Source organism: Varanus komodoensis, unplaced genomic scaffold (genome assembly GCF_004798865.1).
Source record: "Varanus komodoensis strain SLA01 unplaced genomic scaffold, ASM479886v1 scaffold59_1, whole genome shotgun sequence".
NCBI lineage: Eukaryota > Metazoa > Chordata > Lepidosauria > Squamata > Varanidae > Varanus > Varanus komodoensis.
The window spans coordinates 2,966,160-2,980,143 of record NW_025336221.1 but is presented as its reverse complement, the minus strand read 5'-3'; the positions used below and the strand labels follow the sequence as shown (position 1 = coordinate 2,980,143).

Sequence of the window (13,984 nt, the reverse complement as noted above, 5' to 3'; positions counted from 1 at the left end):
GGATGATTCTCAGTACTGTGATGTTGCAATGAGTATAGCTTCCTATCAGAGAATATTCAGCACCTTCTCCTAGAGTTCATAGAGTTTGCTAAGGAAGCTGTAACAACGGTGCAGTGCAGACTTGCCTTGACGTGTCTTTTGGGTACTTGGCTCGGCATCTGTTGCTGGCCCTTCTCACTGTCAGAGTTTGTAGGGAAGGAGAACAGGAGGATGAAAAGAGGTGTAATTAGACCCATAGAGTTTATATCAGTACTATGACATGGAGGAAGAATTTTAAAGTGTCTATTTTTAAAGCAAATATTAAATGTATTAGTAATCTGCTTCAGCTGTACTGAAAGAGTCTAGGGATTTGAGATGGTGTGCATAAAATTTCACACAATCCAAGGCTTTTTCCATCCCTCGATAGCAACATTCAGCCATTGGCCACTGATCAAACCAGATCCTTAATAGTTCATCTCTACACTGAACAATAGCTTGATCCTATAGAGCTGCCAGACGGGACTAATCCTTTAGGCAGAGAATCTAACTGGCTGCATTCCCTTGGAACTTTGGATTTGGCTTCTAGCAGTAGTTAGAAGTAGTTGCTGCGCCATCCTGAATCTAAGGTTCCTTTAGTGGCTGGGATTTCATCCTTCTGGCCAGTTACTAGGTGAAGTAGGGTCAGGTGAAGCCGTGTTTCAAAAGCAAAAAGAAAGAAAGGTGCCCTTCAAAGTTGATTTTAATCAGAAGAGAAAGGCCATCACAAGCCCAAGCCCCATTCAGGCCTTCTGTGTTTGGATGAAGCAAATTCAAGAGAAGGAGCCCTCCAGCCCCACCCCTCCCCTCCCCTCCCCGTCATCATGTTTGCTGCCCTTAACCCATGAAGGCAAAAGAATGAAGAGGAGGGCCCCTTGTATCTGCAGAGGCTCTCTATAAAAACCGGAATGTGAACTTTTCAGCATTTTGGTTTGCATGGAGAGTCTCCACAAATACAGAAGGCTGCCCTTTCCAGATCTCACCCTCCGCATGCAGAAGCCAACAAGGGAGAAGGGGAGGGCTGGCGTACTCTTTCTTGTCACATGTTTACTTTATCCACACACATACAGAATGCCTGAATGGGAGCCCACACATTAAAGTGACAAGAATTTTGAGAGCAAACATAGCAACCCTATGAGAATCTGAGCTTCCATTTTTGGCTTTCTACAAGGGAGCTAAGGAGGATTTTGTTTAGTTGGGAGCTGGGGTCTTCAGTACCTTTTACATTATGCCCAATGTAAACTCATGTTCTCCTCCCTGCAGATTTCATAGAACCTGGGAAAAAATAAGTTTCTATGTTTTCAGAGGAGAATGTGACCAGCTCTCTTTATATGCCATTACCCAGCTACACAGTTCAGAGTGTCTCAGAGAGAAGGTAGTGAGTGAGGCCAGTCTCTGGTACAGCCCTAATAAAACAATGAGGACAGAAAACATCCTTGTTTGTCTCCCATCAGCCACCAGGCTAAAGTTTCTAACTGGCAGCCTCCAGCACAGCCTCTTCCATTGCCAAACCTCAAAACTTCAGATTTATCAGAGAGAACATCCTTGCCCTCTGATCTGGAGATTTGTAGATGAAAGTCCAATCACCTGAAAGCATTTATGGATCCACTTAACCAATAAGCTCTCAGGATTAGCATAACTGCCACTTTTATCAGTCCCAAGAAACAGGTTTATAGGCCAATATACTACTCTGCCCTTTACTACTTTGGCCACACCTGAAGTTGTACAACAGGTTAGAGACTTATGCACAGCTTAGGGTGGAGTCCCTTCTCAGTGTCAACTTCAGTTACAGTGGAGATAATGGAATTAGCCAAGCAAATGGTGTGACCAGGGCCCCCCACACAGTTGTGGACTAGAGGAAGCAGGACTTTTAGGGAAATTGAGTGTGAGCTACAATGGTCACAGCTCATCCCACTTCTTACTTAAGGCAACATTTCAGAAATTGTGAAAGTTGGCTAGGACTATTTTGCTATACCCAAGAAGGGGCTGCATTTGGGGATAGGTAGAACAGGAAGGGAATTTTTCAACTATGGCTGTTTGTCTTGCTCGGTATTTGGAACAGCACCCTCAGGTGTGCTCATGCATATCCCTTGAAAAACAGCATATGATGCCGGTGCCATGAATGGCTGCCCAGGGATGCAAAGCTGTAGTGACATTACTTGCAGTGCCTAATCGTAATGGCGGGAATTCTAGAAAAGTCATGCAGCTTTGCACCCAGGATGCCTCAAGCATGACACTGGGAGCCTGGCTGTATAGATTATGCTGTCCAGTCGGTTCCAGAAGTTTGTAGAGATGCTGAGCAGGCCAAGAGATTGAGTGAGTTGCAAAGCATTTTCAGTGCCTGGAAAAGTCACACGCTTCTGACACCACTAAAACCTTTTTGTATTTTTCATTGGCTTGTCAGACAAACCAAACTACAAACCTGTTTTAAGCAGTGTAAACCATGTCACTGAAAGATATTTCAGGAGGATTCCTTCAGCCTAAATCTCAGTCACTTTCCAGAATCCATTGTCACAATACAGTGCTTGTGTTTTGACCCATTGTACTCTCACTAGGCTTGATTTCCTGTGCCACTTTGGGAATGAGTCCTAAGAAGTCTCAGGCAAAGTTGGTTGTATATGATAGTGATGATGCTACAGATTTTATTTATGTAATTGAAATATTTCTGGACTGCCTTACATAATAAAGGCCCACATGGTAAAAACCCATATAATGATAAAAAGCAAAAATTCATAAGATCAACAAACACCAGCAATAAAACATCTAGAAAATCTAAAACTCAGTTGTAGCCAAATACCTGGAAGAGCACAAGAAAACATAATCAGGAAAATCCAGAGAAAGCATGTAAACCTTCAGGTACTTCTTAAACATTTGCAGTAATGGGGCCTTACAGAACCTGGTAGCAACTCCTTCCAGGGGTCTGAAGCACTGCAAAATAGGTCCTTGTTTGTTTTCTGTTCCACTAACTGCCCTCAAAAGTGTGCAAGCTTGATGGCCCTCTGTAGGTGATCTCAAAGCATGGACAGGCTATTGCCGACAAAGTCTTAATTGGGGCAATTTACATTTTATACAGCACGCACTGTTTATCTCTATAGGTTTCCTTGTAAACACTTCACTGTTGAAAAGGGAAATATGTCCACCATGTCCTTGCATGTCTTTCATCGAGTGGCCCAGTACAGGAAGGGTGATTTATATGGCAACAGTTCTTCCGTTTATGGTTCTCCATGTTGCATCAGCTCCTACTAGTACTGTGCAAGATATCAAATATTGGCACCCAGAACCAAGGGCTGTGCAGAAGAAGATTTCTGCTAGATTGGGTATGTGATGTGTTACTTAGTAGAGGGATGGGCAAAAGGTAAATCTCCAAATGCTTTGGGCTTCATCTCCCAGAAGCCCCTGCTAGCATGGCCAGTGGTGAGAAATGCTGAGCTGTGTTCAAAAGATCTGGAGTGCTACTTTCTGCACATCCCTGCTCTAGCTGTTCAGGGTGATCAGCCTTGATGCTGATCAGTTCTTTGCACAGGAGTCAAGTCCTTTACCTGAACGGGTGATGAACCCTCTCAAAGCAGACGGTTGATTAGCAAATTGGTGGGTATATGTATGCAGGCTGAAGGTCCTTTGAGGGCCAGTGAGTTTGTGGCTAGAGTGGGGATCTGAATCCAAGGTCCAACCCAAACTCTTTCCACCCTGAATCCCTGCATGGCGTGCTATGTCTGCTGATTCATGTTAGGTCTGCATTCTGACAGAGGATGCACGTGTGGTTATGGATTAGAGAACACAGGGGTTTGGCCAAGACTGACTTAGCTTAGCATTCAGCCCTGATCTGCTTCCACTTAGCACAGCCGGTTGGCTGAGTTTGAAGTCTTCCTGAATGACTGGAGGTGGCAGCCCTGAATGTGAAATGAGAATGCTGGGGCATCACATCAGCAGTGTTGAAGAAGGCAGACAACCGGGAGCAGGTCCCTGCACGTTGTCAGACCCTGCCCCAACCAACCTGTTTGGCTGATGTTGTTGAGCCACTGTGGCACCGAGAGACAACACCTGTCTATCAGCTTTCCCATCACTCGATCTTTCGGCTGGCTGACAGAACAACCCTTGGCTAAGGGGACATGATGGGTTTTTATACTTACCTGGGCAACATCCCCTGTTGCAGAAAAGTGCCTTTGGCATGTCATGGCTGCTAAGAGTACTTAGAATGTATTTTCAAGCCACTAATGGTATACTAAGCCATATACTAGAATGCAGATGTGCTCCTTCTAGAAAAGAGCTTGTCATATCGTAATAGTGTAGATTGCAAGAGCAGTGGAGAACATTGTGGCTTTGACAAGCAGCAGGAGGGGAGGGCCTGGTGGCAGTGGAGCAGCAAGGCTGGAGATGCTACAAGGATTTGGGAAATGCTGTGTCAGATGTAAGCCCCTCAATAGTTGTGATAGGATTAGACCTCTGTATGCCTAACCCGGGCACACAAACCAGAGGATCTGCAGTGCCATCAGAGGAAAGCAAGCAAAAGTCAACTGAGGTCAGAATCAGGAATGAGAGAAACATTGGTCTGATCAAGCCAATGAATGTAAGGGTAATAAAGGAGCAGACAAATAAATAAATTGGTATATATAGTTGGTCAGGCCAGAACCTTCCAACTGCCAGCCGCTCGTAGGAGGCCAGTTTTCTTCTGTGCTTGAAAAGCTGCTGAGGGTCAAAGCACACACAGATAGATCCTGGCTCCAGGCCATGAATACCTGAGAACAAGCCCTCTGCTGGCAAAGATCCTCAAGTTCCGCAGAAATGCTCTTCGTCGGGTGGCTGGCTTCTGGATGTTGGGGTGCTCCTTTGAGACCTTATTGTCAATACATGGGGATTGAGTAGGTGCACATGCCCCCCTTCCCTGGAGAAGCCGATTGAGAAAAAGCATGAAGACATTCTGTGAAAAGGTACAGAAAAGAGTGTGAGACAGGAAGCCAAAGGGCAATGATGGTGTTTTGGAGTTGGCATGGGACAGACGAGAGAATGTGCGCTGCCGTAAAACTGGAGAGATTTCACACAGGCTTTCTCTCTGAGAGCTTGCCTCAACCCCTTTTGCGTGGTGTATGTTGCACATCGCTGAGGGAGCGCACATGCCTGATATCTCAGTTTTTATACTGAAATCTGCAAAGAGCCTGGCGGGTACATGGCATTTTTCTGTGCAGTCAGAGACCCTGAAGATCAGCAGGGATGCCAGTCACACAGAGCAGGATGCAAATGCTAATGGCGGGGGGTGGGGGGGTGGGCAGATTGCCTCCCCAGGCTTCCCGTGGCCTGGATGGTATCATCTCTCCCCATCAGCCCTTTTGCCCTGTTCTCTGCTGGAGAAAGGGAGCAGGCAGAGCAGCCGCTCTTCAGATGCGAGCCGAGTCCCTTGCTCTGCGTAGCAGCATATGACGTGCAGAACCATTTGGTTGCTACCTGGGAGAGTGGCCGCTCCCCTAGCACTGGCTTTATGTGTTGTGCGTCATCCTCAGGGGTTGCCATGTGAAGGACTTGGCCAGCGCTTGGAGGAGCAGCCATTCCTTCCAGTGCCAGCCACGGGCTTGGCTCTGTGCAGGACGCACTGTCCCCGTGGTGATGCTGTGTGAAGCCGCTTAGCCAGCACTGGGGTGGGCAGGCCCTCCTCCCAGAGCTGGTCAGGTCCCCCACTGCCCACCACCATCCTTCTGTTATCTCTGATGTGAGAGCAAGCATAGCAGCTGGGATTCATCCAAGAGGTTGGATGCTGTTGTTGGTGTTACGGTTTTGTTCTTGGTTTTTCTTCCTTGTAAGCCCTCCGGAGACTTTTTCAGTAATGGACAGCATGGACAATTTTTAAATATAAATGAATGAATGAATGAATGAATGAATGAGACAGGGCTTGGAGGCCAGGCTGAATGGAGAACCTCTCCCCGCTAGGAGACCCACATGGGCTGAAGGCTCCACATTCTCAACAGTAAAAGAGGGTCCCGTGAACAGTTCTGCCCACAGGGGCTCCTTTGAGACCTTATTGTCAATACATGGGGATTGAGTAGGTGCAGTCCCATTTCTGCTTGTTATGTGTCTCTTTAATGTCTGAAAGGGGCTTAAGTGTCAGTGGGAATGCTGTCCCTTTGTCTTTCAGAAATCCTGTCAGGGGGCGTCTATATTGGGAAGAATGTGGGGCTGTGTTATATGGACACGATCGACTGGGGAGACATCATTCGAGATCCACGATCCCAAGCATTGATCCATGACAATGGGAAGAAATGTGAGTATCAACTAATAGGAAGGCAGGAGGGAATCCCTGCTTGTATTTTGGGGGGACTGGCCTCTCAAACCTTGTGCATCTGCAAAGGAAGCTTTAAAAGCCGCGACCTGCCCAGGAGATGTAGGCTCTTAAGGTTTGGACATAGGGTTTGTTTGCAACACTGTCCCTCTCTGGACATGGAAGGATGACATCGCGCTATACATGTCCCTATTGTTTTCTCCTTTTTATTATGCCCTACCAAGAATTATGCCCTATTCAGGAATCTCTGCTTTGGAATCTGTTCTGTCATTCTTCAGAGGCAGCTGCCAGATTACATGCAGCATTTCCTTTCCTTCTCTCTGCTTCATTTATATCTTAACTTCCTCCCATCATAGAACCCCCACGGGGTTTCTAGGAGTTTTCGATGCAGGTCTTGACCAGGCCTAGACCAGCTTAGTTTCAGCAAGGTGGCTGTAACGTGTGCCTTCGGCATATGCCCTTGGTCTCAGCTGTAGTGCACACAAGACCATCCCAATTTATTTCACAACGGTCCTGTGAAGTAGGCTTGCCTGAGAGACAGTGACTTGCACTTGCTGCAGCCTACTGAAGAACCCCATGAGTCTCAGGCAGCGATAGACCAAAGGTTTCCCTGGGCAAAATTGAGCTGGGTCAACAATTGATGATTGGTGTATGAGGGCCTGGGATATGACCTGTATGATGAAATTAACTAATATGATTACAATCAGAAAAAGACAGTAAGTACTTCCTATATGGCAAAATTGATTTTTGAAACTTTTAGACTGGAAGGAAAAAGTTCAGAATTCAATTCAACATTATTTGTTATTAGGAGCTATTGGACTAGCAGATTTAATCATGCTTGTTAATATTTATATTTATGAAAGGATGTTAATATGGAAGTTAACTGATAATTTTGTTGGAATGACATAATTAAAGAATAAGCTAACTCAGATTTAATTTTTTTAAGAAGAGAAAAAGTTCAAATAGATCAGATGGGCTCAGACTGACCCACATATGATCATCTTAAAGTGATGAAATAGATTGCAAGAAGTTAAGATCACATGGAATGGGGAGCCATATTCCTCATGCATTGTAAACTTGCCTTGACCCACCACAGTCATTATCTCTGGTTTAACTGGCTGATGCTGTCCATTTTTCCCTCCCTGAGCAGGTTCTCCATGCCATGTGAATTGCAATGGACGCTGCTGGGGACCTGGTCCCAATGACTGTCAAAAACGTAAGCATTGTGCTGCCTATAGCCCTAATCCCAAGCCATGACTTGCCCTGGAAACAAAAATGACAAAATGGAGGTGTCATGAGAAGGCAAGGCTCACTGGAGGACAGTCACACTGGGGGAAGTTAAAGGCAGAAGAAGAAAAGGAAGGCCAAATAGGAGATGGAGTGACTCCCTCAAGGGAGGCACACTCTGGGATTTACAGGAGCTGAGCAGGGCTGTCACAGGCAGGACTTTAGGAGGGCTTTCATTCATAGGGTAGCCATAAATCAGAGGCTGCACATAACAAGAGCCTTAATCCAGGCATGGCAGTGGTGTAATGGCTAAATTTTGAAGCAGAGGAGCTCCACATGATTGTCCCGCTACCCATACCCCAAGGAGAGTCCAAACATACGGGCACCTCCTTGAAAAATCAACCAACCACTTCTAGCATCTTTATTCATCTCTACCAAGAGCAGATCTTTTGTAAAATTGTTGTTGGTCTGTGGTGCCCATCAAGTCCTCCTATGGTGACCCTGTGAATGAAAGCTGTCCAAAATTTGTAAAGTTTATGGATCTGAATTGCCCATTCCTGACCAAGCCGCCCTGACATATTTTGCATTACAACAAAGAGCAATATGTTGTTGCTATGAAAAGTCATTTCCCTCAGCTACTGTGAGAAGCAGCCAAACTCAGAGGGAATAAGGAAGATTGCAGAGGGGTGGCAGACGAGGTCAGTGTCCCTCCTGATAACAAAGTGCCAGTGCCAGCGCCATATCCTTGGCAGCCCTATTGCCCTGTGCCCCTGGACCTTGGGTGAGAGGCTGGGACTCGGCTCTTCTCAGGCGCTCTTAAGAAACGGCCAACTTAGACTGCTCGTGTGGCAGTCGGCTCCAGTTCTGAGTTTGAAAGGGAGAGGCAAAGCCCATTTCACTGGATCTCCCTGTATACTTAGAGCAAGTGATATGTAGCTGCATCTAGCGACAACTCAGGTAAGGTGGAAGACAGGGCAGATGATGCTCCAGTGAGGACAGAAATGGAGACAAGGCTTTGGGTGGATCCACACAATCGTTTTCAGCCATGGTGACTTAAACCGGTCACTGCCGTTTGTGGCACGTGGGCACTTGCTCTATAGTCCAACCCCCATGGGTAGGCTGTTGCACCATCTGAACCTGATGCGGGTGAGTGGTTGGTATGGTTCGTAAGCCACCCAAAGCCCATGCACTATTTTATTGTTGTAAGGGATTTGTTGGTTTAATGAAGCTGCTGTGGCTGAACATGATTGTGCAAGTCAGGTCCCCATGTTGATTTGACTCTGACTATAAGCCCGCTTGATCCCGATTAGCAAATGCTGAAGGATTTTCCCCAAACCAGAATGGAATGTCTGCAAGATCCCAGCATTTTGGTCCACATTAATGACTCAGTGAATCGCTCAGAATCACTTGTGCTGATTGTAATCCATCTGTGCTCATGCCACACACAATGGAAGTTACATGCAAGGGGCAGCGGGAGAACCTCTCCCTCCTGCTGAACTTTCTTAATTACAAATACGCAAACACGTTAAACTGTGACGTGTCTGCAGATTGTGTTTGCTGGGCTTTACACCCAGATAGGACTGCAGACTAAGCACACAGTTGCTGCTTAGTCACTGATGCTCAGTCCTGACAGGTTCCTTCTGTATGTTTCTGCTTGTATTGTGGAAATGCTTCATTCTCCCAACACTGGAAATGTGCTTTTTTATACCTGGGGAACTGTGATGCATTTCCCAGCTCATGCATCCATTGCAATGGTAATTTTGTGAATGTAGTTGAGTGAGATTCAAGGGCAGTAGTGCTATTTTCTCTGCCTTTAATAGTGAAAATAGGGAAGATACTACTTCGTGGGCCTACAGCATTTCTGAACTTCTGGATTTATCTTTTATTTTAAATATCCTCACTGCATTTTCCCAGTGAAGGCTACCCTTGTGTGCCCACAAGCACCATCCCTACTGTTTCAGGAATCTTTAAGTTGATTTTTTAAAAAGTGTTGCTTATTGAATCATGCCAAGAATGAAATGCACCTGGTTTACACTCTTCATGATCATGTGAAAAGGTCTTACGTTAAGGGACAACCTGTTCAAGGTGATGTTCTGCATCCAGGATCCTGAGGGCAGGCCTGGGGGAGGAAGGGAGGAGCTGAGCGTTCGAGTGGCACAGAGACCGCAGCACTGACTGCTCCGCTCCAACCCCTTTTCTCCCTCTGCTGCAGTTACCAAGTCCATCTGTGCCCCTCAGTGCAATGGCCGCTGCTTTGGGCCCAACCCCAACGAGTGCTGCCACGACGAGTGCGCCGGTGGCTGCACCGGCTCCCTCAAGACTGACTGCTTTGTAAGTAAGCAGGCAGCTGCTTCCTGCTTTCCGTGAGCAGCGTTTGTACACCTGGGTTGTGTCAAGGAGGAAGTTGAGCAGATGAGGGGATGGTAGTGGTAGCAGAGGGGGAATTTCTGCTTTCTATATTTCTGCTTTCTATATTTCTAGATTTGCAGTTATTTATTTGCTGCCTTTCAGGTGAGAAATCCTGCCAAGGTGGCTTATCAGTAGCAGAAAAATAACAAAACCACAGCAAATGAGAGTAACTAATTATGAAAATGCATCAGGATACTTTGCACCAGGCAGTTGGTGGAAGGTGCCCCCTGGGGTAGGGAGGGGCTGGCTGGGGCAGCATGGGGCCCTGGTGTCATCTTCTTCATTGGTCCTCCCTCTCAGGGAATCCCCTGCCCCAGATCTGTTGATGGGGCGGTGGGTGGGGAGTTCAGCCCGAGCTCTCATTGTCTGTCTGTCTCTCCTGAAATACTTCTCACAGGGCAGGTGTATCACTCTTTGGCAGTGCAGGTGCAGCTAAGGGGGTGGAGTGCTGCTTCTCTCTCTCTCTCTCTCTCTCTCTCTCTCTCTCTCTCTCTCTCTCTCTCTCTCTCTCTCTCTCTCCTGAATTTCTTCCCCAAGGGCAGTTGATGGCAGATGGTCCTGGAGCTGGACCACAGGGGGAGTATAGGCTTATGTGTAGGGAATCCAGCCATGTTCACATTGTCTGACACCATGCTTCTGGCAGAAGTCTCTTAGTGTTACTGTCCCTCAGCGCTGTCCTCCCATCAGGAATGCCCGCACTGACAGAGTGCCACGCTGTCTCCATCTGAGTGCCCCCTCCTCCGTCTCTGCCCCCTCAACCAGCCAGCCAAGCGCTGTTGCACCTTTGCAACAGTTATACTATCATCCTACCTCCCGATCTCTAGGTTTTCCAGAATGTTCATTGCTTTTCTTACTGTGCTTTTGCCTCAGCCTCTGCTCGTGTTGAGCCATGAGCACCATGTTCCTTCACCCCAATTTTCAAAGGTATTCCAAGGAAGACATGCATGTGGTTGAAGCGACCATTGTTTCCCACTGCGCTCCCCTAGGCTGTGTCTCCCTAGGCTGTCAGGATAGGGAGAGGCTGCCTTCGATTAGGACCTCATGTCTGGACTCTTGGACTGGCCCAGCGGGGACCAGAGTCCTCTCCATCTTTCCGTGACACCCTTTCTTCAACCCCAGGCCTGCCGGCACTTCAATGACAGCGGGGCATGTGAAACACTCTGCCCGCGGCCGTTGATTTACAACAAGCATACCTTCCAGCTGGAGCCCAACCCGGACACCAAGTACCAGTATGGTGGCATCTGTGTGAAAAACTGCCCACGTAAGTCCCTGGGAGCAGTCATAGTGATCAGGGGGTGGCTGGTGCTTGGAGTGGAAAGTCACCTTTCAAAGGGCCGGCACAACCACTGTGTCCCCCTTGAATGGACGCTACTCGAGATCGCCTGCGCACACAAGTGCTCCATGGAGAGGGCTGCCATGTCCATAGGCCTCTGAGCCATTTGTGCTGGCCCCACCGCATGGCGCACCCTCGCAGCAGCACCACCTGCCTGGCGTGTGCTTGCTGGCGTGTGGGGATCCTGCAGGGTGGTTAAGAGCCTCCATGCAGACCTAGTTCCAGAGGTCAACATGTGCAGGGTGCATCGTTTTTGAACTGGCCCTCAGACAGGTATAAGGAAGTAACACAGGAACCAGAGGCCTTGTTCATCGCAATGGGATGTGAGTCATCTTAGAGGATGCTCAGAAGCTCGGCAGGGGATAGATAAGCAGCTTCCTGCCCTCTCCTGTACTTCAGTGTACATGGCATGTGTGCTCATACATGGGATGCTCTCCTCCTGGTGGAGGTTGCCCTTGCTGATGATTCTGAGCACTGAGGGGATGTTCCCTAGCACTCCCCCCGCTTTTTTTTTTTTTTTTGCTCCATTTTGTTTTCTCATTCCTGTGCTCAAGGCCATTCATTTTCAAAAAATTGGGTCTAACTTTTCCCAAGATGAGTGTGTGTTTCTTGCTTTGATCCATGAAGGCTCACTGTGGCCAGCTTTGTAACCATTTGCCATATAATCCTTGTGCATTGATTCTGCCATTTTGAATCTCATACGGAAACAGGTGATTGTCCTCTTGGGAGATCCCTTATTTTCATTCCATCACCACTACCATCATCATCATGATCGTCATCAATTATATTTCTGTACCACCCAATAACTACAGCTCTCTTATCGAGTGACCTAGTACACCAGAGCTATAGACAGTAACCAGTATCTCACCCCCCACACACATCTCTTTTAGGAAATGTTTCACATGTTTTATCGGGTTTTCAAATACAAAAGGTAATATCCAGTATTAGTCCTACTTAGAATAGATCCACTGGAATGAATAGAACTTAACTAAGTTGTGTCCCAGTCATCTCAGTGGGTTTACTGTAAGTAGGACTAACATTGGATGCTAACCAAGGACAAGCAAAATGAGAAAAAAAGGCATCATACTTAAATTTTGTTGTTGACAGAGGGTAGTACATTTAACATTCCTCCCCCACCCTTTTATTCCACAGGAAAGAATCCTTTGGCTCTTTGGAGCTTTTCTTTATGGGTCTTCATAACATCAAAATGTATTTGGTCTCCCTCCTGCAGTCTGAGGAAGGGCTTTAGTAGATTTGATGTATTCCTGATTTGTATACAATTTGTATATGAGGCCATGTTTTATGTATATCAGATATTTTGGGGCTGCTTTTTGCTAATTTTACGCATTATATCTATTTCTCTGCCATGGCCCCTTGCCACCTTTCCATGTACAAAGATTCCAATGTCGGAATGTTAGGCATTTCCCAGTGAAAGCTATTACTCAGCTTTCTCATTAAACGTAAAGGCCAGACCTCCTCTTTCAAGTCTAGAGGGAGACCAAGGGTTTCCAGATAGGAGTTCCTTATATTTTCATTCTTCCTGTTATCTCATACCTTGTATCCTAATCCCTGCAGATAATTTTGTGGTGGATCGGAGCTCGTGTGTCCGGACCTGCCCTAATGACAAAATGGAGGTAGAAAAAAATGGCCAGAAGATCTGCCAGCAGTGTGAGGGACTCTGCCCTAAAGGTAGGAATGGGGTGAACAGCCACGTGGGCAGGGTACCCGAACATGTCCTGGATGCTGAATACTTTGCCATGATGGGTATGAGCCATGGCGTCTCCTACCTGACAGAATGGAGAGTGAAATAGGAGGGCATCTTGACACTTCCAGGGCCATTTAATGCTATGTATGAAGGACATGGGCATCATGTCCAAGTGGCTACAAAACTCTTTAAAAAAAAACTCGGAAGGGTTGGCTGGGAAGGTGTTGGGCTGCTGCTTCCAAGTTCCTTTAAGAGACATAAGCATGTAAGAACTTGCCATACTGAGTCTGAGATCAGTACTGCTGACACTGACTGGCAGTGGTTCCCCAGGGTTCCAGGCAGGAGGTTTTCTCCAGCCCTACCTGAAGATGCCTGGGCTTGCCGCTTCATGCAGAGGATGTGCTCTGCCACTGAGCTATGCTGGGATTTTGAAGCTCGGTACACTTCACATTTTATGAGACATGTGTGTTTAGGCCTTGAGAATGCATACCCTGATTACAAAAAGAAAAGTGGGAATTGCCCCCCCCCCGCCATCTTGTAGCTGTTCTGAAGCTTTGGCCAAGACATCCTTGCCTCTCCCATCAGCTCCAGGGAGGTACCAGGTGGGGGTTAAACAGGCCTTGTTCACTTCTCTGAACACTCACCAGTGACCCTGCTTTGTCTCCAGCTTGTGAAGGGACTGGAAGTGGAAGCAAATATCAGACAGTGGATTCCAGCAACATTCATCACTTTATCAACTGCACCAAAATTTTGGGCAACTTGGATTTCCTTATCACTGGTCTGAAAGGGTGAGCATACAGGAGCAGGAAGCTTGACATGGGCCTGATATTGTGAGGTGGACAGAGTGGCTCAGCGAAAGCCACGCAGCATGAGCTTCACTTGGGGAATCCGCACTCAGCTGTGGTGCAGATCTGCCAAGCAGCTTGGCCATTGATGAACAGATCCTAGACAGATTCCCAGGGGATCCTGAATTCCATTGGGTGGAAGATGATGAGATCCTTCTCATCTGAAGCCAAACAGAACTTGG

General features: G+C 47.1%; 1 protein-coding gene across 1 annotated transcript in view; it reads left to right on the top strand.

Moving 5' to 3' along the window:
* Positions 1–13,984, top strand: part of ERBB3 (erb-b2 receptor tyrosine kinase 3) — a 97,168-nt gene that overhangs the window by 54,335 nt on the left and 28,849 nt on the right. The window contains exons 4-9 of the mRNA XM_044449534.1: positions 6,140–6,265; positions 7,434–7,499; positions 9,723–9,841; positions 11,039–11,180; positions 12,828–12,941; positions 13,625–13,745. Coding sequence (XP_044305469.1) covers positions 6,140–6,265; positions 7,434–7,499; positions 9,723–9,841; positions 11,039–11,180; positions 12,828–12,941; positions 13,625–13,745 — 688 coding nt within the window. The remainder of the gene's footprint in view (positions 1–6,139; positions 6,266–7,433; positions 7,500–9,722; positions 9,842–11,038; positions 11,181–12,827; positions 12,942–13,624; positions 13,746–13,984) is intronic.